The sequence below is a fragment of the Xenopus tropicalis genome, chromosome 6 (assembly GCF_000004195.4).
Source record: "Xenopus tropicalis strain Nigerian chromosome 6, UCB_Xtro_10.0, whole genome shotgun sequence".
In the NCBI taxonomy this organism is placed as follows: domain Eukaryota; kingdom Metazoa; phylum Chordata; class Amphibia; order Anura; family Pipidae; genus Xenopus; species Xenopus tropicalis.
The window spans coordinates 85,392,409-85,417,420 of NC_030682.2; the positions used below are offsets into that span (position 1 = coordinate 85,392,409).

The 25,012-nt window shown below is 38.6% G+C and overlaps 1 protein-coding gene across 1 annotated transcript in view; it reads left to right on the forward strand.

The window, feature by feature from the left end:
- Window positions 1-25,012, forward strand: part of tnfrsf11a (tumor necrosis factor receptor superfamily member 11a) — a 57,730-nt gene that overhangs the window by 24,347 nt on the left and 8,371 nt on the right. The window contains exons 3-5 of the mRNA XM_012965431.3: window positions 13,362-13,487; window positions 19,808-19,951; window positions 24,565-24,658. Coding sequence (XP_012820885.2) covers window positions 13,362-13,487; window positions 19,808-19,951; window positions 24,565-24,658 — 364 coding nt within the window. The remainder of the gene's footprint in view (window positions 1-13,361; window positions 13,488-19,807; window positions 19,952-24,564; window positions 24,659-25,012) is intronic.

Below are 25,012 nucleotides of genomic sequence, written 5' to 3' on the forward strand. Positions count from 1 at the left end.
CCCTGTAAGCTGATTGTGTGCATAGAGGCTACCTAATAGCCAATCTTAGCAGTTATTTGGCACCTTCATGAATTTTATGATGCTTGTGTTGCTTTCCAAGCCTTTTTACATTTAAGAAAGGTAAGAAAGGTTGGGGACCCCTGTAATAGACAATACTAATAATTGTCTCTATGTGTGTTTTAGCAGAGGCAATTATTAGTACTGTATATGGCAAGGTATTTTGTAGCAGCAGTGAGTAGCACTGTGTGTCAAAGCCCTAAAACGAATTCAGGCTAGCTATATATCAGCTAGGAAGCCTTACCCTTCAAATGGTATTTGCATATTATTTGTGAAAGAGATCAACAAGATTATAATTGAAACATGGTGTATTGGAAGTATATTTTGCTGAGCTACACCAATAATAATGGTCTAAAATATGCTTTGGGAAGTAATAGATGTAATTACCTATTATTGGTTGCAAGTGAAAGGCAGGAAAATCCAGATCAGGCTGGAAGACACACCCAAAACTGGTTTTACATTGTGTTTTCTAAAATGACTTAAACCTATGTTAAACTTAAAAACAAATTATTAGTAATAATAACAATAATTAAATTACAAATAATTATTGTTAATGTCCTACATTATTAAACTCATTCTTGATTTTTGCATGATAATAGGGATATAATAAGGATAATAACCAAATTAAAAGTACTTGTTTTGCCTGAAAACCAAGTTCATGATTTAATGAAAGATAGTAGAACTAAGAAAATTGATTTATTTAAAAAAAAAAAAGTGAAAATATTTTTTTACATTAAATTTTATATCTGTTGATCTAGAACCTACAAATAAAGTATTTTGTTCTTCTGCCAGTGTAAATATAATATATAGCATTTACACAGAAACTTGTACCGTATATACTCGAGTATAAGCCGATCCGAATATAAGCCGAGGTACCTAATTTTACCTAAGAAAACTGGAAAAACCTATTGACTCGAGTATAAGCCTAGGGTGTCACCAGTAGGGCTGGTGCGAGTGAGCCAGCACACAAAGTGTGCTCACACTTTGGTTTAATTGAGTATCCCAAAAAGATTTATTTATTATAGCCAAAACCAAATGCACAGTTTCATTTAGAAAGTCATTTGCTCAGTTATGATTGTGTATAAACAGCAGCTGAAGGTCAGGCTGGCCTTCCACTAGTATCATGGGATTCCAAAGTCTATTTTGATTACCAAGAAAAGCACATTTAAGATTAGCAGAAATAGTACAGGAGTTGGTGCAGCCATTGGTAATCTGTGATGTTCTACCAATGCCTAAGGTAATAAAACAGCAAATAAAACAGCCCTTTCCAGTTTGATACTATAAATGCATGGATTACAAGTGTCGGTGAAACAAAATAATTTTTTATTAACCAGAAACCATCAATCTAAAATTCAAAGATAAAGTTTCCCCTGACTCATAGCAAAATCGTTTAGGATTAATTGCATACCCTTTAGGCTCTGTAAATAGTTCTAAAAACTACAAGAGTTATTTATGATGTGGTGGCAGCCATGAAGTAAAATCCACCTCAGATCTAGGACCAGTCTTTGATGGAAGTATAAAATAGTCAGACTAATACAGACCAGTGTCTTAACTACACAATCCCCCAAGTTTGTAAATGTTCTGTCTGTTCAGTTTGGATATACAGCAGACCATTACTGGCGCCTCCCGAGGGACTTGTGTCCCTGCGTACCTGCGCCCGCACTCTCCCTATGCCAGCTTCCCAGAACGCCATCCTAACTGTGCGCTCTTCTCCTGTGCGCTCTGCTCTTCTCCTGCGTACGCTTCTGATCTGCTTGGCGCCGCAGTCGCGCCAGTGACGTCACGCGCCCCCTTCAGTTACTCCTGGCCTGATCTTACAAGGGGGCGCGTGACGTCACTGGCGCGACTGCGGCGCCAAGCAGATCAGAAGCGTACGCAGGAGAAGAGCAGAGCGCACAGGAGAAGAGCGCACAGTTAGGATGGTGTTCTGGGAAGCTGGCATAGGGAGAGTGCGGGCGCAGGTACGCAGGGACACAAGTCCGTGGGGGGGCACATCGGGCACATCATGCCATATACTCGAGTATAAGCCGAGGGTTACTTTTTGAGCACATTTTTAGTGCTCAAAAACTCGGCTTATATTCGAGTATATACGGTAATTGTCCTTAAATGAATATGTTATGGATTGTGCAGTCCTTAGAAAAGCACAAGCAACCTGCTCCGCTATAGGGCGAAGAAGTGTGAGAGTTTGGGTGATGTACCCCTAAAACTGTAGGAGTAGCATTTAGAAAATGGGGGGCGCTAAGAAGATGAAGAAGAAAAAGCGGAAGAATAAGCTGAAGTTTTTCAACCCAACATAATATTTAGGTGGTGAAATATTAGGAGCTGGCAAAAATTAGCACACTGCACTGTGAATCAGTAGTTGGGCTGACCTGATAGGGAACACAAAGCCTAGGAAAAGCCTGCCTTTGCTTGTGTGACTGAAGGGCTGTGATTGTCTCTCTCCCTCCTACTGTGCTTCTGGCAGGGACTAATAGAACAGCCCACCTCTCATGGACAGGAACCAGACAGGATCTATAGGAAGCTCCAATAAAGGGGACATTTTTAAAGTTAATGATCATTTTTAGCCTGATCTCACCTGATCTAAAATTTTTGCCAGGTTTCATTTTAGTGATTTTCTAAGTCTATCAGACCTGTATCTCAGCTTGTGTGTCATTCATTGCTTTTCTTTCATTGTACATTTCTGTTCTTTATGATGTGAATTCCTGTCCTCACGTCCTATCACTTTCACTGTGCTGTCTTCCTTCCTTTCCCTTTCCCTTTTCTTTTGTTTTACTCATGCTTTCATTCCCCTCATAAGTCTCTCTCTTCTTTTTCTTTTTCCAAAACCTGTAAGCATTCATTTTTTCATTTGCTCTTAGAACTTCCCTCACTCTCTCTCTCCCTGTTAACATTATTTTTGAGGCAGCCACCTTTAACTCCAAAGGGTAACCCGCCCCTGGGTTCTGACACCTTTGTGGTCATCTGGGTAACAGGGAGATGGCCTGTCCTGCCTTACAGGACAGGCCCTGAACCCCTAATTGGTGCTTTTCATGTACTTGATTAAGCACAGTATAGGAAAATATGGTTTAGTGCTGACTCCTTTCACTGTTTTAGACTGAGAGTGCACACCCGAAGACAGGACTTATGAATGAAAATACTGGAATGAAGTTTAAAAAATGTTTGTAATGCGTCAGACTTTTTTTTTATAAAAATCAATTACGTTTCTTTTTTTTTCTCCAAAAACATGGCACTGTTTTTTTTGGCAACAGTTTCCCTTTAATTACAGATGTGAAATGATTCTCCAGTGATATTATTTGGATTAGTGCTACATCAGTCATCTTGCTGTTACCTATTAGTGAGATTACCACTGCTTCTACAATAGGTTTGGCTTAACAGCTCTTTTTACAGGCTGAGAGTGTCAGCAACCCTTACTGTCTATGTATTTTCTATGTACTTCCTGTATTCAATGAACCCACAAGTTGCTGACTCTTAGGGGCCTATTTATAAGGCTAATGTCCCATTGGGAGATTTAGTCTCTTCAATTTTTAAAAAGCGAGTTTCATCGCTCATCTTTTCCTAACAAGTACTAGAGATTTCAACAACAGAGCGATTCGATTTCCCACAAATCCAGGTATCCTATTCCCTGCCCACAATTGAAATTACATTCAGTGCAATGGAGAAATTGCAGCTCAGTGGGGTTTACATTCAATAAAAAATTAATGTAAATTTTGAAAGTGCTCAGAGAAATACTCATAAGTAAGGTTGCATCAGTTTATTTTTAGGGTTTAGATCCCCTTTTAAGGCTGTAGTATCCAATCGATATTCTACTAATCAACAGCCCCAGCTTCTGTACCAGTGTATGGCCAATTTGAGATGGAGAAAATTCTTGAGTCTAGATGCTAGGAATTCTGCAAAAGTTTATACACCAACATGTCTTAACCCTGAATAACATGTCTAGGTTAAACAACGTGATGTCCAAGCCCCTTTTATAATACAGGTCTTCGAGTGGAAACCCCCTCTCAACATAGCAGTCCTCTAGCACTCATCAAACCTCACTGATCATCAACATCATGAAGTCACATAAAGTGTAATACTGCAGCCCTCTCTGGTTTCACAAAAATGCCTTTATTTTACATTGGTTCTTTATCAAGCCTGCAAATACTGCAGTACAGATAAATATAACTTTCTTTTATACATATCTCAGTTATTGCCACCTTCTGGTTGCTTGCAAAAATTGTTTTGTATAAAACAGTAAAAAAGATTAATGAAAGTAATTTACAAAGAAAGCCCTTATTTATTACTTAATTATTACTATGGATTCTATGGATCCATTTTGTAATCTGTATTTTTTTGTCTCAGAATGCAAAATGGTTTCTGGTGACCTGTTTAGATTCCCGGAACTATGTTTACTAAACCTTAACCACTCCCTGCTTAATTTGTTTTTTTTGTGTACTAACTTTGATATGGTTATTGTCCTCGGGGTGCATTCATCTCTTAATTATATGTATATATCTGTATTCAGAAATTATTATTAGAGATATTCACTACCATGGTAAGTGCTATTGACATTGTGCTTTCTGCAAGGAGGGTTTGAGCTGTATTTGTATTGTAGCATTAGTTGTATCTATGGCTAACAATAATTGTGATTTTATGACTGTGTGGGTGCCACAAGATAAAATACTGTTTGTATAATGCCAACATTGTTGTGGTTTGTGAACATAGATTTTTTTTTTATTGCATTCTTAGTTGGGGGTTGTTTTTATCAGTCAATGTCCATGTGTAATTTTAGGGCAGTGACACATGGTGCGATTTGTAACCCACATTTTGTCATGGCTAGAAAATGTTAAAATCACGTAATTACTCAAAAATGCATACAAAGGCATTTTGAATGATTATGTAATTTGAATGTTTATCAGAGGCAGTTTCCAGTATTGTCTATAGCAGGGTATATTCTGCCATCTTGTACCTGCGACAAAACATGGGCTACAAATCACACTGTGTGTCATTGCCCTTAAGTGTGCTTGAAATATAAAAATAGATCCACATATGCAGTAGTGGGTAGACAAGATGCTCATGTTCTTTTATTGTAGATCTGAGAAAGAAAATGCCTGTTACCTTTCATTACTTCGGAGTGAGACTTGATGAACATTAATATGCACTGCTGGACTGAAAGACATAAAAATGAGAGAGAATTTTTGTATAAAAAAATGTTTTTATTGTTTATGCTGATTGTAACCTGCTGGTGCATGTGCATAAGTCACAAGGTTGAATTGATCTAAATGTTCAGGTGTGTCACCTAAAGCCCAGTGATTTGGGTGATAAAACCAAGAAGGAGATACCCAAAGAAAATTGGGTGAATGACTGTGTAAACATAAATCTAAGCTGCATCTATCTTGTTTGATAGTAATAGAAATTGATTCTTGTGCTTTTTTTTTTGCATTATAATTGCGTCCTTTATGCTGTGTGTTTTGGTTTCTGAAATTACTGTTGCAAGATCCATCCACCCTGTCTGACTTGTTTCATCCTGTTTTATTCTAAAATATGTTTATTCACTGGGATAAGGATTTAAGACTTGGGGGAATAAAACATTAACTAAATGAAGACAGATGTGTTGTCATGTAACATTTAAGTAGATTTAAAGGGAACCTGTCACCTTAAGAAATAATTCAAAATCCTTTTCTATTGTGTTTGTCAAGCAAAATTAATTTTAGTAACACTATATAATTTTTTAAAATTATGGTTCCTTCAGTCTTGGGATTTACAATCATAGCAAGCAGGCAGGCACCATTTTCTGGACACTGTTATCCAGACAAGCTTTGCATCAACATCCGAAATGCTTAAGTATGCACCAGAATGAGAGACCTGATGCCCATGCACAGGATACACAATTATAGACCTTGAGGAGGGAGGGACAATGTGAGGAGTGCAGTGAAATCTAGGAAGTGCTGAATGGAAAGCGATTGCTAGCCAGCCTCCATACCTAAAGCTGACCATACATGCATCAATGATATCTTTCGAAACCTTGGTTCGTACAATATTTGGTGCATGTATGGCGGCTCGAAGAGGCAAGCGATATTGCAAAAGGCTGCGGATATCGGTCAACTCGTCAATCGGCCAGGTTAAAAGATTTTGCTTGAGTATAATCTGTTCAGGGCTGAATCGGCAGAAGGAGTTTTCTACTCAGCCGTGAACATCAGAAGAAGGTGGGAACAATCTTTCAAAGATCGAAAATTGCTACATGTATGGCCACCTTAATACACAGAGGCAGGGTAGGCAATATATGATTGTCAGCTCATATATTTAAATACCTTTATAACATGGATGGATGTTTAAATAAGAAAAAGAATTTGGGTTTCGGGTAGGTTTTCGATTTGCCCCAGTTGAAGGTAACAGCTTTAAAAATTTGAACACATTACATATCCAGGCACACTCGACATACTGATGTATTATTCAGAACAGTATTATTCACATGCAGCATAGGTCTTGTATGTTGCTCATATCAATTCATAAAACCATAAATATACAATAGTTTCCAAAAGTATGTTGGTAAACATCAGATTTAGTATAGATCTGGTACCCCTTTGCAGCTGTAACAGCTCCCACTCTTCTTGGAAGGCTTTCCACTAGGTTTTGGAACATGGCTGCAAGTTTTCACTCCCAAGCTTTCACTTCCATTTCATTTCAGAGCTGTTTGATGGGATTTGGTCTGGGCTGGTGTAAAGGCCAGTGAAGTTCCTCTACCCCAGGACCAATAATGCACTGCTATTATGGACTTTATATTGTGCATGGGACATTGTCTTGATAAAAAAAATAGCCCATAAGCTCTTGCGAGACTCAAATCTCTAACTGCCTCCTGGCCATCTCCAATTGGATGAACCAACACCACCTCAAACTGAACAAAAACTGAACTTATGATTTTTCTGCCTAAGCCTGGTCCTACCCAACCCTTCTCTATCTCTATTGAAGGCACCCTCATCAACCCGGTCAATTCGGCAAGTTGTTTGGGGGTGATCTTTGATTCCTGTCTCTCCTTCTCTGACCATATTAACACCACTGTTAAAACCTCTCACTTTTTCTTGCGCTATATTGCCAAAATCCGTCCCTTTCTTCTACTGTAACAGCTAGGCTGCTCATGCCTGCTCTCATCCTATCCCGACTTGACTACTGTAACCTGCTACTAACCGGCCTCCCTAACTCCCATCTCTCCCCCCTACAGTCTATATTAAATACTGCTGCCAGAATTCTCCTCCTCTCATCCAGGAGAATTCAGGCCCTTCCCCTGCTAAAGTCCTTATCGTGGCTTCCTATTAAACAAAGAATATCTTACAAACTCCTTCTCTTAACCTTCAAAGCCCTCCATTCCTTTGCTCCTCACTACATCTCTTCCCTTGTCCTCATATGTTCCCAGATGACTCCTTTGTTCCTTGCAGAGCAATCATGTGGTTGCGCCCCCCACTACTACTGCTGTTTCCCACCTTAAACCTTTCTGTCTTGCTGCCCCTTACATTTGAAATGCCCTCCCTGATTTCCTCCAGAGAGAATCCTCCCTCAGACTTTTTAAAACTAAACTTAAAGACTACCTTTTGGAGCACTCACCCAGTACCTGACCTGGGAACTAGCACTTATATTGTAATGTCACCCACTGTGACCTACAGCACTTATATTTGCATATTTGTGTCTGTAAGTTACCCTCCCATCTAGATTGTAAGCTCTACGGGGCAGGGACCTCCATCCTCTTGTGTCTTTGACTCTTAACTTATTGCAACTGTATAATTTATTTGTGTTTATTGTAATACTCTGTAATTATTGTAATACTTTGTATTTATCTATTATTATCTTAACACCCCCTGTTTGTATTAATGTATTCTACTGTACAGCGCTGCGTAGATAAGTAGAGCTTTATAAATAAAGATATACAAACATACACATACATGCATACAACCAATAAACACACACACATTAATATTCCTCTAGGTTTGCAGGTAGTGCTCTCCACAGATTCCGCAATTCTCTTTGCAGCGATAGCAGTTTATTTTACACCATTCCAGACAACTTTTGGCATTTCATGTGTTGATCTTAGGCATGTGTACAGCCTCTCACCCTTAGAAAGCCAGTTAATGAAGCTCCCATGTGTTGACAGTGTTTCCAGAGGCAGTTTAGAAGTTGGGAATGAGTGTTGCAGCTGAGAACAGGTTATTTTTATACACAACATGCTTTAGTAGTCGGTGGTCCCTTTCTGTGAGCTTGTGTGGCCTACTACTTTGTGGTAACTTGTAGACATTTTCACTTCAGTTAGATCCATTTTACTGCAGATATTTGTATGGCTGTAAGCTTGATTCTATGCACATGTATTTAATGGATACCAAAAAGTCATTTGAGGTAAAAGAAAGTACAGTATTTTCCGGCGTACAAGACGACTGGGCGTATAAGACGACCCCCAACTTTTGCAGTTAAAATATCCTCAATCTCCCCCCCGCAGAGTCCTAAAGCTCGTCCTCCCCCAACATCATCCAGCTCCCCTAGCATCCTCCCCAACATCATCCAGCTCCCCTAGCATCCTCCCCAACATCATCCAGCTCTCCCTAGCGTCCTCCCCAACATGCTCCAGCTCCCCCCAACATCCTCCCCCACATACTTCAGCTCCCCCCAGCGTCTTCCACCACCCCTCCCGCTCACCTGCTGAGCCCTGTGTGTACGCGTGAGGTCAGCACGCACGGGGCGCAACCTAAGCAGCCGGAGGAAGCAGCAGGCGAGCGGGAGGGATGGTGGATGAAGCCGTTACCTTTAAAGCCGGATGAAGCAGCCGGAGGAAACAGCCGAACGCAGCAGGCGAGCGGGAGGGGTGAAGGAGGACGCTGGGGGGGCCCTGCAAGCACGTACCCGGCGTATAAGATGACCCCCGACTTTGGCACAGATTTTTCGGGGTTAAAAAGTCGTCTTATACGCCGGAAAATACGGTATGGTTTATTTGACACGTACATGGGTTCTGAACAAAGCCAAGAGTCAGAACTACAGAACAAAGACAGCACTGGGTTTTTAAAGACTTTGTGACATGGCAGCATACAACATAAAAAAAAGTATGAGCATAGGCGTTAACAGTTTACCAGTGTACGCGCATAGAGATATCTCTTCACAGCACGAAAAACAAGGAACTGCTTAAAGCCAAACAGGTAGCTCTGTCTTAAAGACCAGGGTAGTAGTAACCAAGGCTAGCAGAATCCATCCAAGTCAGGGGTGGCCTGTGGGTAAATCTACACACACAAAATGTATTCATTATCAGATGCAATAGCCAAACAATTAATTAGGAGTGCCCACATACTTATGGTCATGTAATGTATTTAATGTAGTCACCCTCTAAGGGTGAAGAGTAACACATCAATTAGTAGACCTTTTAAAAAGTTGCTGTGACTAATTTGTGCAAACCATGCACAGTTAGTTGCAGCGACTTCTATAGTAACCTATGGTGGGAAAGTTGCTGCAATTAGTCACCATAACCAACTTTTTAAAAAGTCGCTGCAACTGATTGCCCCATGTGTCTTCACCCTAAATATAGTTACATAGTTACATAGGGTTGAAAAAAGACCATTGTCCATCAAGTTCAACCCATCCGAGTAAACCCAGCACACAACCTATACTAACCAATCTATACACTCACATACATAAACTATATATTTACAACCAGTAATACTAACTGTAGATATTAGTATCACAATAGCCCTGGATATTCTGCTTGTTCAAAAACTCATCCAGGCCCCTCTTAAAGGCATTAACAGAGTCTGCCATTACCACATCACTAGGAAGGGCATTCCACAGCCTCACTGCCCTCACCGTGAAAAACCACCTACGCTGCTTCAAATGGAAGCTCTGTTCCTCTAATCTATAGGGGTGACCTCTGGTGCGCTGATTGTTTTTATGGGAAAAAAGAACATCCCCCAACTGCCTATAATCCCCTCTAATGTACTTGTACAGAGTAATCATGTCCCCTCGCAAGTGCCTCTTATCCAGAGAAAACAACCCCAACCTCGACAGTCTAACCTCATAGCTTAAATCTTCCATCCCCTTTACCAGTTTAGTTGCACGTCTCTGCACTCTCTCCAGCTCATTAATATCCTTCTTAAGGACTGGAGCCCAAAACTGCACTGCATACTCAAGGTGAGGCCTTACCAGGGACCTATAAAGCAGCAAAAATATGTTCTCATCCCTTGAGTCAATGCCCTTTTGGACAACTTGTGATCTACAAAAACCCCTAGATCCTTCTCCATTAAGGAAACCCCCAACACACTACCATTCAGTAGATAGTTTGCGTTTATATTATTCCTACCAAAGTGCATAACTTTGCACTTGTCAACATTGAACCTCATTTTCCAGTTAGCTGCCCAGTTTTCCAATTTTGTCAAATCGCTCTGCAAAGCGGCAGCATCCTGCATGGAACTTATAGTTTTGCACAATTTAGTGTCATCAGCAAAAATAGAAACAGTACTCTCTATGCCCACCTCCAGGTCATTAATAAACAAGTTAAAAAGCAAAGGACCAAGGACTGACCCCTGCGGTACTCCACTAACCACACTGGCCCAATTAGAAAATGTTCCATTTACCACCACTCTTTGTACTCTATCCTTCAGCCAGTTCTCTATCCAATTACAAATATTATGTTCTAGGCCAATATTCCTCAATTTGATCATTAACCTTCTGTGAGGTACTGTATCAAACGCTTTAAATATAAATGTATTTAGTACAAAGACAAAATTCCGTAGTATAGCTAAAGCCCCAGTAAAGGGCTTAGATTAACATTTAGATCTATTCTAGATCTATCTAACGTTTAGATCTATTCAAAGTGATTGTAAGATCCACTTGAGCAGGGACTGATGTAAATCACTGCAGAATATGTTGGAGTTATATAAATAAACAATAATAATAATATGTAAAGGTTGCAGTGATCTCCCCAGAAAGAAAAAATGTCTGGGTGGAGAAAAAAGGAGGTGGGTGGGGTTAAAAAAAGCAAACCAATTAGAGTCCTACTCACTGTAATAGAACCAGTTTTATAGAAGTTTTATAGTAGCACTTTGCACTTTATGCAAATACACAAAAATACACAATATGCGCTGGGGAGAACACTGTATAGCATTTGATAATCTGTATCTGACAAAATTGCTGCCTTTAACAGAATGCCATTAAAAGTCAGCATTCATTTTTAGTATACATAAATGTCCATGAACGATCATGGACAGCAGTGTCAAGCTCCATGTTATAGCAGCCAAAAAATATTTTATAAACAACATCTGTAAGACCTGTGACTACACAATGTGATTCCAGCTGAATAATCTGAATCACTGATTGAATGATTTAGCAGCTCCTACCCATAGTCAAACAGAATTACAACAAATTAGAGCAATGGTCAGATTCTGGAAAACTGTTGTTGTTATGTACTTGTTCATCATCAGGCCCATCTTTTGTGGCAAATGGTAACAGATATGAACATATAAGAAAACATGAAACCTTTCTATAGAGATGAGCTTGGTAAGAAATCAAATTAAGGCTAAAGGTCACTAATATCTAATTGTATGTTAATGTATTTTGTAATAAATATTGGCCTACATTTACCATACATGTTTTCTGGCTAAACTATATTTTATTGTTTCCTTTGTGAGAGAGCAATACAAGTTTACAAGGCTTTTCACACAGCAGTCAATAAAAACCTAAAAAGTAGTCTAAAGACAACTAGGCGTTTTGACCACCATGTTATTTATACGCTTTAGAACTGAGGCAAAGTGAATTTACGGAAAAATATCAAGCCTAGGACTGTTTTGTCAGGTGCAGGGGTAAATATATGTTGGATTCTATGTTTTTGCTTATTGATTGGTAATATATAAGATGCACAGTTTTGGGGTCTCATAAAAGTTCAAAAAATTTTTTGGAACAATCTTGTCAACTTGCATGTGTTTCGCTCAGGGCCGACATCAGGGGGGCACAAGGGGGACAGTTGTTCCCGGGCCCGGGCGTTTAAAGGGGGCCTGGCCGTGCTAGAGTTTTTTTTAGCTCGGGCCCCCTTCAATCAACTCCGGGCCCTGTTACTTTCATCGCTGGCGTCCACTGTTATGTCTCGAGCTCCCCGCTACATGTGCGCTTTTATAAGGTTGCGCCCTGTGCGTACTGACATCACACGCACGGGGCGCAACCCTATAAAAGCGCACACACGTAGCGGGGAGCTCGGAACGTAGTGGAAGACACAAACGAAGCCAGAGTTGACGCAGGGGAGGAGCCCGAGGAAGCAGAAGGATGCTGGCGGCGGCGGGAGAGGACTGGAGGATGCTTGGGGGGGCCCTGGGGAAGGTGGAGGATACTTGGGGGGCCCTGGGGAAGGTGGATGATGCTTGGGGGGGGCCCTGGGGGAAGGTGGAGGATGCTTGGGGGGGCCCTGGAAGAAGCAGCAGGATGCTGGGGGGGGGAGCTGAAGGATGCTTGGGGGGCCCTGGAAGAAGCAGGATGATTCTGGGGGGGGGGCAAGAAGCAGTAAGGAAGCAGCGGAGAGCGGGCCATTGTATGGGGACACTGGGGGTGGACCACCAATGTTTTAGGGGGCCCTGGGCTGGCTAGCAATGTTTTAGTGGGTCCCTGCCCTGGCACTAATGCAAAACGTAACCCTTGGCCACAAATGTTTTAGAGGGGTCCTGGCTACCAATGTTTTAGGGGGTCCTTGCTACCAATGCTTGTGTGTCCCTTGTATTGATGGGAGGGGCCATTGGGGGCGTGGGAGGGTGGGGCCCAGAAAATTTTGTTGTGAGGGGCCCCGTGATTTCTGATGGCGGCCCTGGTTTCGCTACAATATATGCTACAAATTAAGGATAATTTTTGGGAAAGGAATCTTTTTAGCTTTTTGTTTTTATTCATTTTTCATGTTCTGTTATGTTTGCATTTTATAGACCCCATGGGGCTGATTTTTATTGCTACAAGATAGGTGTTAAATTATTTCTGATCTGAAGCAACTGTTCTGTGAATTATAGCACCTATGTTCTCAATTAAAGGAACGCCAAAAAATGAAAGTAATTTAAAGTAATTAAAATATAATGTAGTGTTGCCCTGCACTGGAAAAACTAGTGTGTTTGCTACAGAAACGCTACTATAGTTTATATAAATAAGCTGCTGTGTAGCCAATTGTTAATTTTGGGGGCTTAACAATTTAGTGAGATGTTAGAGCTTAGCGCTGACCCCCACATATCTTGGAATGGAGGAACTTTGGCACAGTTACAGATTTTATAATTACACCCCTCTCTTTGAATGTAAAGAAAAGTTAATTAAAAAAGAAACATTTTTTCTTTTTTTCATAGGTTTTTACATGACATCTAAATGCACTGCGTCTAAGAACACCACTTGCAACCCATGTGGACCTAATGAATATATGTCATCCTGGAATGATGATTACAAATGCATTTCTCATCATATATGTGATTCAGGTAAACTCAATACTTATTAACTTCACTCTGCATTCAATACGTTTTATAATTCTTAAACTGGTCTTACACAGGGTCATTTCTGCAATATCTGTTTGGTTTACCTTTGCAAGTTCAAATATATTGTACCCACTGGCCACACATGCAGATGGGCTGATTGACAGATCATTATGTAATAGTTGCCACATACTACTCCAGTAGGAGTCATTGTTCAGGCTGGTCCTCTTTATGTTGCTTCACTGTTTGTGTTTCTATTAAAGTTTTTTCAGTCTTTTATGTGCCCTACTCAAAGACTGATGGTCATAAAATTGATCACAAATCAAATTATTTTATGGCCAAGGATGAACTTAGTTTGTTCCTATTCGTTTATGAAAAAATGTGTGCTTCTAAAGGAGTTGTATACACCCATTTGTAACCCAGTAAATATGTCTTGTTCCTAAAATGTGTTTTGCCTTTCCTTTTGAAAGGATATTGTCATTTATTTTCCTGCTTGTAAGATTATTAAAATAACCAAAGTTCTACAATATAGTGTGGCAAAGAGATCACTGAACAATAAATGTAAAAAATGATTTTATATTGTTTGGAAACAAATATTTACATAAACATAAATCATAAATTAGATAAAATGCATAAAACAAGAGACTACAATAAACACAAAAAGGTCAGACAAAACAAATTTACTCTACTACAAGTATACACACTAACTTAACTAAACACACTAAAATAAAACCCAGAGGCCCAACACATAAATAATAATAATATCCCACACCACACCTTATAAACACACTCTATGAAACCTTAACTACAGAGGATCACACAGTCTAAGGGTCTGATTTACTAAGACACGAATTTGAATCCGAATTGGAAAAATTCCGATTGGAAAACGAACATTTTGCGACTTTTTCGTATTTTTTGCGATTTTTTCGGCGCCTTTACGACTTTTCGGAAATTATTGCAAATTTTTTCGTTACCAATACGATTTGCGCGAAAAAACGCGACTTTTTCGTAGCCATTACGACTTGCGCGAAAAAACGCGAGTTTAAAACTTGCGCGAAAAGTCGCGCCTTTTTCGTAGCGTTAAAACTTAAAAGGCACGACGTTTCGCGCAAGTTTTAACTCTACGAAAAAATCGCGACTTTTCGCGCAAGTTTTAACTCTACGAAAAAATAGGCAGATTTTACGCAACTTTCGGAATGGCTACAAAAAACTCACGTTTTTCCGCGCAAATCGTATTGGTAACGAAAAAGTCGCGAAAATTTCCGAAAAAATCGCAAAATACCGATCATTACGAAAAAAACGCAATCGGACGCATTCGGCCCGTTCGTGGGTTAGTAAATGTGCCCCTAAGTATACTTCTCCTTAGGTTTGATAAGGTGCCTGGTCCATGATGTCAGGATTCCCTCTAATTTGGTATGGTGGTCACTCCTCTCCTGGTCCTGTGTCTACCTGTGCCCTACTGAAGCCAACTTACCGTATATACTCAAGTATAAGCCGATCTGAATATAAGCTGAGGTACCTAATTTTACCTAAGAAAACTCGAAAAATGTATCGACTCGAGTATAAGCCTAGGGTGGGAAATGCAGCCGCTACTGCTAAGTTTTAATAATCAAAATAAATACCAATAAAATTACATTAATTGAGGCATCAGTGGGGTATATGTTTTTAAATATTTATTTCAAAGAGAAACAGTAAACTAGCTCTGTAAGTAAAGAAGAGGGTCAACAAAAACAACAGGCACTGGAGGGTCTGGTTGTGGGTAGCCTAATTTGCACACAAAGGACAGAAGGTGCTAGTCTGGAGGGACCCATGGCACCCGACTCGAGTATAAGCCGAGGGTGACTTTTTTTTGGGTGCTGAAAAACTAGGGTTATACTCGAGTATATACAGTATATACAGGAGAGATGGGTGGCTTCTAGAACGTTCTAGAAGTATCTCCTGATTGGTCCATTTGAATGATGCTAGCATATACCAGTTAGTTACAGGAAGTTACCCATCCGCCATTATGGGTATTCCAGTCTTCATGTCTGCATCTCCACCAAGACTGTCCTTCCTGACTAACTGATTATGCATATCAACAGAGATCAATTCAGTGCTGGCTCCAGTGTACTTGACCCTTTGTTAATGTTAATTAAAGATGACTCCTATTATTTGGACCAGACAACCAGGTGACAACTAATAAGGCTGCTTCCTCTCTGAGTGAGGTTTAAATGTAATTAATAAAATGTAGGAACCCACAATATATGTATATTTTACAATAATCTTACATGCTTAACACTATTGTTTTGTAGCATCCACAGAATTATGAAAATCATGTAATACCATGCCTGTTTATATTTGTGTCATATTTTGCTAAAGTTCCCTTTAATATTGTGCTTTCAGTTAACCAGTACAGGTATGGGATCCGTTATCGGGAAACCCATCCTTGCGAAAGTTCCGAATTACGGAAAGGCCATCTCCCATAGGCTTCAAATTTTTAAAAATGATTTCCTTTTTCTCTGTAATAATAAAACGGTACCTTGTAATTGAACCCAACTAAGATATTTTAATACTTTGGAGGCAAAACAATCCTATTGGGTTTAAATGATGTTTAAATGATTTTTAGTAGACTTAAGCTATGGAGATCTAAGTTATGGAAAGATCCCTTATCCAGAAAGCCTCAGGTCGTAAGCTTTCAGGATAACAGGTCCCATACCTATACTTCAAAGGCTTGCCTTAGCCATATCAGGGTTATAAATATGCAAAACCCATCTTTGCTATTTTTCTTACATGAATTCAGGGGTCAAAGTGATCCACTGAAATCAAGCTGCATTCATTAGTTGCGTTCTGTTGCTGGAGTTTTATGGGCTGTGGGTGAAAAGGGTTTTCTTATTTTTTCTGCAACATAAATAGCCCAAGAACACAAATAGAAAGGGAAAGGTTTTATAATTTAAAGAAATGATAAGACTAAGGAGAAATAAGGTGTATAATAAATACGCTGTTAATTTTAAAACAAGGACTTAAACATTATAAAACAGAATATTGTACCCCTATAGTAAAATGTTTTTTATAAGACACAAATTATAGTAATTTGTAACAATAATTACATTTTTAGGCACCAGTTGTAACATGACATCACTAAGCTCCATCATAACAATATATTGTATAGGATATGCACAGCTCTTATTTACTGTAACTGAATAACACCATACCTCTTTGTAATATTTAACTTGGTAGTACATGTATGGGATCTATTTTCTAGAATGCTTTGGACGTGGGGTTTTCCAGGTAAGGGATTTTCCCATAATTTTTATCACCACACCTCAAGCCTGCTTAGAATCATTTAAACATTAAATAAACCAAAAGTATTGTTTTGCCTCTAGTAAGGATTAATTATATCTTAGTTACCATCAAGTACAAGGTACTGTTTATTATTTATTTAAAAACTAAAAATGATTTGCTTATACAGTAAGTGAGATTACCTTCCCCTAATTCGGAGCTTTCAGGATGATAGGTTTCCAGATAAAAGATCCACATTTCTGGCCAGTTGACGATCACAAGATCCCTAGAAGAAGCTGGAGATTGGACACTTTATTACTCAAGCTTTGAAATGTTATGGTGTTCCATTATCTAGTGTGCTATTTTGGAGGTAATGTATTGTGGTAGGATTTTTGTTTCCACAAATGTATGCAATGGCATCTAATACTGCGCATGCATACTAGGATTATTCAGGAACTGGTTGTTCTATATATTGAGTCAGAAATGTCCTTTGCTATAAGTAGGTTGTCAGTTGTGTCTGTAAATATGTGCACCTAAACCCTTAAAGGGTGGGGAAATACCATTTGACTGTTGAAATAGGGGCTGTATAAATATTTCTGTATAATGAGAAAGAGGAGTTGTAAAAATACAAAAGCAGAAAATGCTTTTGTTTTTTTCCAAACCTGTTTTACAAAAAATGAGTGTCTCTTATTTCCCAGCCATTTCTTGCACCAGATTTTAGGTTGTGAGCTTTTTATCTTTTGCAAAAAATGCTTGTGGACATTTAGGTAGGCTTAGCAAAGTGTGAAATAAAGCTTACCACAGTAAAATTCCCTAACTCTCTTTTCATTTCTATGAATTTATCAAATGGTGAACTCTAAGGGCAAAGACACATGGGGCAATTAGTTGACGATTTTCCCTTTCGTTTCTAATATACAGGCCATAAGAAAAAAAGGAAAATTAGTTGTGGTATTAGTTGTGTCGAATCCCTTGATCATAAAAGTTATATGCATATCAGCTTTTCTTTGCAAATTTGCAAATCTTTTCCTTGGCACAATATCATCTTCTAGCAATAAAAATAAAAACACGCTGTGGACTCTGTATTCGATTATTATGTTTGCCACGCCCTCTAGTTCCAGCAAACAAAGGGAATCAAAAAGAGATTATTATTATTATTTATTTATAAAGCGCCAACATATTCCACAGCGCTGTACAATAAGTGGGTTTCTTACATTGGACATACAGAGTAACATATAAAGCAATCAAGAGATCAAGTAGTATTTTTAGAATTGAAGAGCAGCACCCATATATTTTATATTAAATGTGTAATACAAATATGCACAAATGCTGTTAAAGTTATTGTCATTATGTTTAGGTATCACCCTCTGCCTTTGGTGCAATAACATAACTCTTTCCAAGCAAGTGTACTCTTGAGAAGAGTCACAAAAAATATGCAAAAGCTGTATTATTGGTTTCTGTGCTAATCACAACTTTATTAAAGGAACAGTAACACCAAAAAATGAAAGTGTATAAAAATAATTAATATATTATGTACTGTTGCCCTGCACTGGTAAAAGTTGTGTGTTTGCTTCTTAAACACTACTACAGTTTATATAAATACCCTGCTGTGTAGCCATGGGGGCAGCCATTTAAATTGAAAAAAGGAGAAAAGGCACAGGTTACTAAGCAGATAACAGATAAGTAGCATAGATTCCTATTGTATTCTACACAGTTATCTGTTATCTTCTTATGTAACCTGTGCCTTTTCTCCTTTTTTCAATTTAAATGGCTGCCCCCATGGCTACACAACCGCTATTTCTATTAACTACAGTAGTCTTTCTGAAGCAAACACACAACTTTTACCAGTGCAGGGCAGCAGTACATTATATATTAATTATTTTTATACACTTTCATTTTTTGGTGTTACTGTTCCTTTAAAGAAGTACAAGCCGTTTCCTTTAATTTTAGGTTGTTTTGTCAATGGAGAAGGATCACCCAACCCAGAGAGCAGTGTTCCTTGTGCATGCTCATTTTTGATGCTAGTGCTAATTTAGATTTGTTTTCACCTACAAATTAAGTGTCATGTATTTTAATTTGCAGATGCACCTTTTAATGTCTAATGTTATCTGGGATTATAAACTTTTTAGCCATCCTTCACACAGTATCAGTTTGTTGGTCCATCAAATAAACATGGTATTATAAGCTACATCATAGGGGCATCAAAATCTGAATTTCAGATGTTTAAAAGTAGGATTAGCAAAAATTCCGAGTAAATACAATAATTTCTGATGCATTGTGCGTTAATTGCGCAAAAAATCGTATCATTGTCGTGCAAAAATTTTGTGGTTGCGATCCGAAAGCTACAAAATTTTCTTATCCGAATGATCGTAAACGCCACGAAATCTTTCTGTCTTTGATACTTCAATGCATGATTTTGGAAGCCTTCCATAGGACTCAATAGCAGTCTGCAGCTCCAACCTGGCCAAAAGATAGTCACGATACCAAAGCTTCAATGAATTACGAAACTTTCATAGTCGTTGCAACAAATACGAAAAAGACATAGAATTTAACGAAAATATTGTAGAATTAAGCATTGTATAAATTAGAAAAAATACAAATTTTTCTCATTCGGACTTTGATAAATCTGCCCCCATGTGTTGGTCGTGAGCTGCAGCTGAATAGAACACTTTATGATACAAACCTCTGCAGTTCATATGTGAAACTAGTAACCTAAAATGACTGCTGCTTTTACATTTAATATACATATCTTAGGAATTTAGAGATTTTTTTTTTCTTAGAAATTTAGAGATTTTTTATTTTAGCTGCTTAAAGTAGAAAAAAAGGTTTCTATTTCTGCAAAATATAAGAATGATATTAATGTCGCAAATTAAAAGGATTTGGTTTTACAGAAGAAATGTTTTGTATAATATCTGTGAGGACTAGTTGAGAATTACAGTTCATGGTTGCAGTAGACATTCTTGCTTGAGCTTTTTATTCTTGCTCGTTCTTAAAACTAGGTTCCAAATTCATATAGGCCAGAACAAAGTATAGAAATATGAAGGCTTTATGTAAATATATTTGTTTTCCAGGCAAAGCTCTGAAGGTGGCTTTTCGTGGAAATAGCACATCTCCCAGAAAGTGTGTTTGTGAAAAAGGATACCACTTTAGTCAAGATTATGAATTCTGTAACGAAAATACCAAGTGTCCACCCGGCTATGGAGTGGTTTACACTGGTAAGTTTTTTGTGATGCTCAAATGATTTAGTAAGGAGACAAATTTGCCATATTAGAGGTTTAAAACACCATCATGTCAGGTCATTGACAATTCTGTTACATTTCATGTGTATGCTTTTAGATGTTAATGTTAATCATGTGTCTGCATGCCAGTTATTGCACAATATACATGAACTATAACAGAGGTGATCATCGACTATTCACAGGGCTAGTTCAGTACCAGTAACATGTATGATAAGGAATAAATTCTGTGTGTGCAGATTTTGTGTGTGTTTTTTTGCTTGTGGCTATAAAGAAACTTACCTGACAAACTATTAATTAACAATTCCTCTAGTTATTATATATCCATACTTTAATAAACAGTTCCCTGTAGTATCACCAGATTCTCTAGCATTGCTACTTTGTAATAACATTTAATATTCTTTACGCATTTACAGTCCCACAAAAATGGATGCAGTCATTGTGCAAATTGTCACCATTCATTAAAGGAGATGTAAAGTTATTTTTTAAAAACTCATATATATATATACACAAAATTATAAAAGTTTGTTATATACAGTGCTTTACTAAAGTATTCACCCCCTTTGGTATTTTTCATGTTTTGTTGCCTAACAACCTGGAATTAAAATAGATTGTTTTGAGAGTTTGCACCATTTTATTTACAGAACATGCCTACAACTTTGAAGATGTATTTTTTTTTTTATTGTGAAGCGAACAAGAAATAGGACAAAATAACAGAAAACTTCATCATGCATAACTGCATAATTTAGGGGCGCCCCCGCCCCTAAAGTCAGTACTTTGTAGAGCCACCTTTTGTGGCAATTACAGCTGCAAGTCACTTTGGATAAGTCTTTATGGGATTTTTGCCCATTCCTCAAGGCAAAACTGCTCCAGCTCCTTCATGTTAGATGGGTTTTGCTTGTGAACAGCAATCTTCAAGTCTGATCATAGATTCTTAATTGGATTGAGGTCTGGACTTTGACTAGGCCATTCCAACACATTTAGATGTTTCCCCTTAAACAGCTTCGGGTCATTGTCCTGCTAGAAGGTGAACTTCCCTCCCAGTCTCAAATCAGAGGCAGACTGACACAGGTTTGAAAAATCCCCACAGCATGATGCTACCACCACTATGTTTCAATGTGGCGATGGTGTTCTTGGGTGTGACTGGGTTTGCGCCAGACATAGCATCTTCCTTGGTGGCTGAAGTCTCCAGAGTCTCTCATCTGACCGGAGCACCTTCCTCCATACATTTAGGGAGTCGCCCATATGCCTTTTGGCAAACTCAAAACATGTCTTCTTTTTTTAAACATTAAGTAATGGCTTTTTTTTATTGCCACTCTTCCATAAAGCCAAGCTCTATGGAGTGTATGGCTTATTATGTTATCTTATCTTATATGTTATCTTATCTGTTATGGACAGATACTCCAGTCTCTGCTGTGGAACTTTGCCCTTCAGGGTTACTTTTGGCCTCTGTGCTGCCTCTCTGAATAATGCCTCCTTGCCCAGTCTGTGAGTTTTGGTGGGCGGCCCTCTCTTGGCAGGTTTGTTGTGGTACCATGTTCATTCCATTGAAGATGATGGATTTAATTGTGCTCCGGGGGATCTTCAAAGATTTTAATTTTTTTTTATAACCAACCCTGACTTGTACTTCTCAACAACTTTGTCCCTGACTTCTCTGGAGAGCTCCTTGTCTTCATGGTGTGATGCCTCCTGCTTAGTGGTGTTGAAGCCTCTGGTACCCTTCAGAAAGGGTGTGTTTGTACTGACAGATCATGTCACACTTTGGGGCCCATTTATCAATGTACGATGGTTTACGATTACCAAAAATCCGTATTTTTTCTAACTTTTAGAACCGTGTGTATTTTCTACGATATTTGCGTTAATTTCCGTTTCATAATTCATTCAGGCTTCGGTATCGTGACTTTCCTTTGGGCAGGTTGGAGCTGCAGAGTGCCATTGAGTCCTATGGGAGGCTTCCAAAAACATGCATAGAATGTTTAATGTCAGAAAGTTTTTTCTTACGATCATTTGGATACGAAAATTTCGTAACTTTTGGATCATACCACGTTATTTTCGTATTGTAACGTTCGTAACATTTTCGCACATCAGAAATTATCATTAAGATTACAAATTTTTGCAAATCGTACTCAAACACAATCAAAATTTGTACATTGATAAATGGGCCTCTTAGATGGCACACAGGTGGAACTCATTTCACTAAATATTTGACTTTTGAAGGTAATTGGTTGCACTAGGACCATGCACATGCCAATTTTTCCGTTTTTTATTTTTTTTAAATATATTTTATATATATTTTTCTTATTTCACTTCAGCAACTTAGACTATTTTGTGCAGATTCTTCACATAAAATAAGAATAAGAAACATTTAAATTACATGTTGGAATGTAACAAAATAGGTAAAAAGCCAAGGGGGAGAATACTTTAGCAAAGCACTGTATATCTGTTAAAAAGGTTGTACATGTTCTGAGATACCAGTGATCATTTCTGCAATTTTCTTTTGTCTGCCTTGATCACATTCCCCTGAAGTTCAGCGGCCATCATACTACCTGGTGCTCTAAGGGGCAGAAATTCCAGAACAAATATTTAGATATGTGAGGGTTAAACAATCTTGACCCTTGTCTAACAGTTAAGCATCAGAGGGACTACCAATATATTACATGCAAGCAGGATGGGCAGCAGCCACAGAAACATTCGATGTATGTATGTATATCTTTATTTAAAAAGCTCTACATATATATGCAGCGCTGTGCAGTTGAACAACAAATGAATACAACAGTGGGTTATTAAAATATTAGATAAATACAAAGTATTATAAGTATTATCATCATATGATCCCCTTATATTTTTATATTTAAACATAGTTATCCTATCACCCCTTAAGCGCCTCTTGTCCAGCATAAACAATCCCATCTTGGCCAGTATAACTGAGACTTTACATACCCTTTACCAGCTTAGTCGCCCTTTTCTGGACACTCTCTAACTCAATAATGTCCCATTTGAGCACTGGAGATCAAAACTGCCCAGTGTATTCTAGATGAGGGCCTTACCAGCGCTCTGTAAAGTGGAAGAATAACCCCCTCTACGTGCAGATTTTTGTCCCTTTTAATACAGCTCATAACTTTGTTTGCCCTTGAAGTTGCTGACTGGCATTGCTTGCTACAGCCAAGTTTATTATCTACAAGGATTCCAAGTTCCTTTTCCATTATCAACTTGCCTAGTGCAGTCCCATTAAGGGTATAAGTGGCTTGCATATGTTTACATCCGAGGTGCATGACATTAAAAAATCTCATCTGCCACTCCACAGTAAGCTTTATCAGAAAAGTCTATGTAAATACAGCCAAAAGCACTCACAGAAAAGCTGCACTGAGTCCTCTATCAAAAGAAACACGGGATTTCTTGTCTCCTTTTTGTAAACATGTTCTTCAGTATCTGACTTCCTCTCTCTGAAAAATCCTTCATTCCCGGGGCCAGACTCTGCGCAGCCCTCTCCTCTCTCCCTTCTCCTGCTTCCCCCACCCATAGGAATTTATAAAACTCACTCCCCCTCCCTTAGGAATGTGTAATCTGAGCTACCAAAGGCTAGAGCTACAGCAAGAAGCTACAAAGACCAAGCTAAAATGGTAGCTGCACTCTTAAAAGGAGCTTCTAGGGTTCTTTACTCAGTTATGGTAAAGCTTTCTACTGAATAAATATAGTGTTCTAGGTGGCACTATTGTGGCAGTAACATGCCAAAATGACTTTCCTTCTTCTTTAACAACCCTTCAAATAACTTGCCCGCCACTGATGTCACAACCGATTTCAATAAGGGGCTCAGTTTAACAATAAAAAGTGGCTAAAGGAGGGCGTGCCAATTTTTACAATTTGGTTTTACACCACTGATGTCAAAATTACTGGCATATAATTGCCAGGCTGGGATCGTAATCCCTTTAAATATAGGAATTACATCAGTTTTCCTCCAATTCATAGGTACCATACTAGATAAAAGCGAGTCTGAAAATATCAGAAGTAGAGGCTTGGCTAGCACTGACCTAAGTTCTCTAAGTAACCTAAGTGTGTATTACATCTGGTCCTGGTGCCTTGTTCACATTAATTTTAAATAATCCTTTATGTACCATGTTCTGCATCAGCCACTGATTAGATTGAGCTGACCCAATTGTGCAACTACTGGGTGGGTCTTAGAACTCTGGCTCCTCTATTGTATACACTGAAGAAAAGAACTGCTTTAGCACATTTCCTTTTCTGTATCAGATATAACCATACTGTTACCCCATTTCAATGGAGCCACACTGTCAACGGCATCTCTTTACTATTATAATATAATTAAAAAACTTTTTGGGGTTAGTCTTAGCCTCTGCCACAATGCGCTCCTCATTTTCTATCTTTGCTTGACGGGTTGGAGTTTTGCACCACTTGTTAAATGTATATGCAAACTGTATTTTTGGTTAATGACCCTTGTTTTTAGCATATAGGACCAATGAAAAATCACCACCCATTTGTCTTTTATGGGTTAACTTGGATTGTTTTTAACATTGGAAATTTATCAATGTTGTCTAAACTCATATAATAATTATTCTTTTTGTCTTTTTCCATAGTTCAGCGAAATACTGATACAATATGTGAAACCTGCACAGTAGGATATTTCTCAAATTCCTCTTCTTCAGATGAGCCATGCAAACCATGGACCAAGTAAGTAGGCAGGCATTGAAAAAAAAGTTGAACCTGGAGTGATATCTCCCCCCTCGTTTCCCCCAAAGCAGACGGTCAACAGAACAATGGGAAGTCGGCTTGTGACTCCTTCAGTTACATGGAAGTAGGAGAAACAATAGGTTATCTGAAAGGAGTTGTAATGTGTAGCGCTGGCTTCTGAAATCTCGGAATCAGACACAATGCATGAGATGGCTGTCTACACACCAATTTTACAACTAAAAAAAATACATTTGTTCGTTCAAGAAAAAGGGGCCGATTCACAAAAGGTCATTTTCACTTAACGCATAGTTTTATGCGTTAAAAAGTGTTTTTTAATTAAGTAACGATTCATCA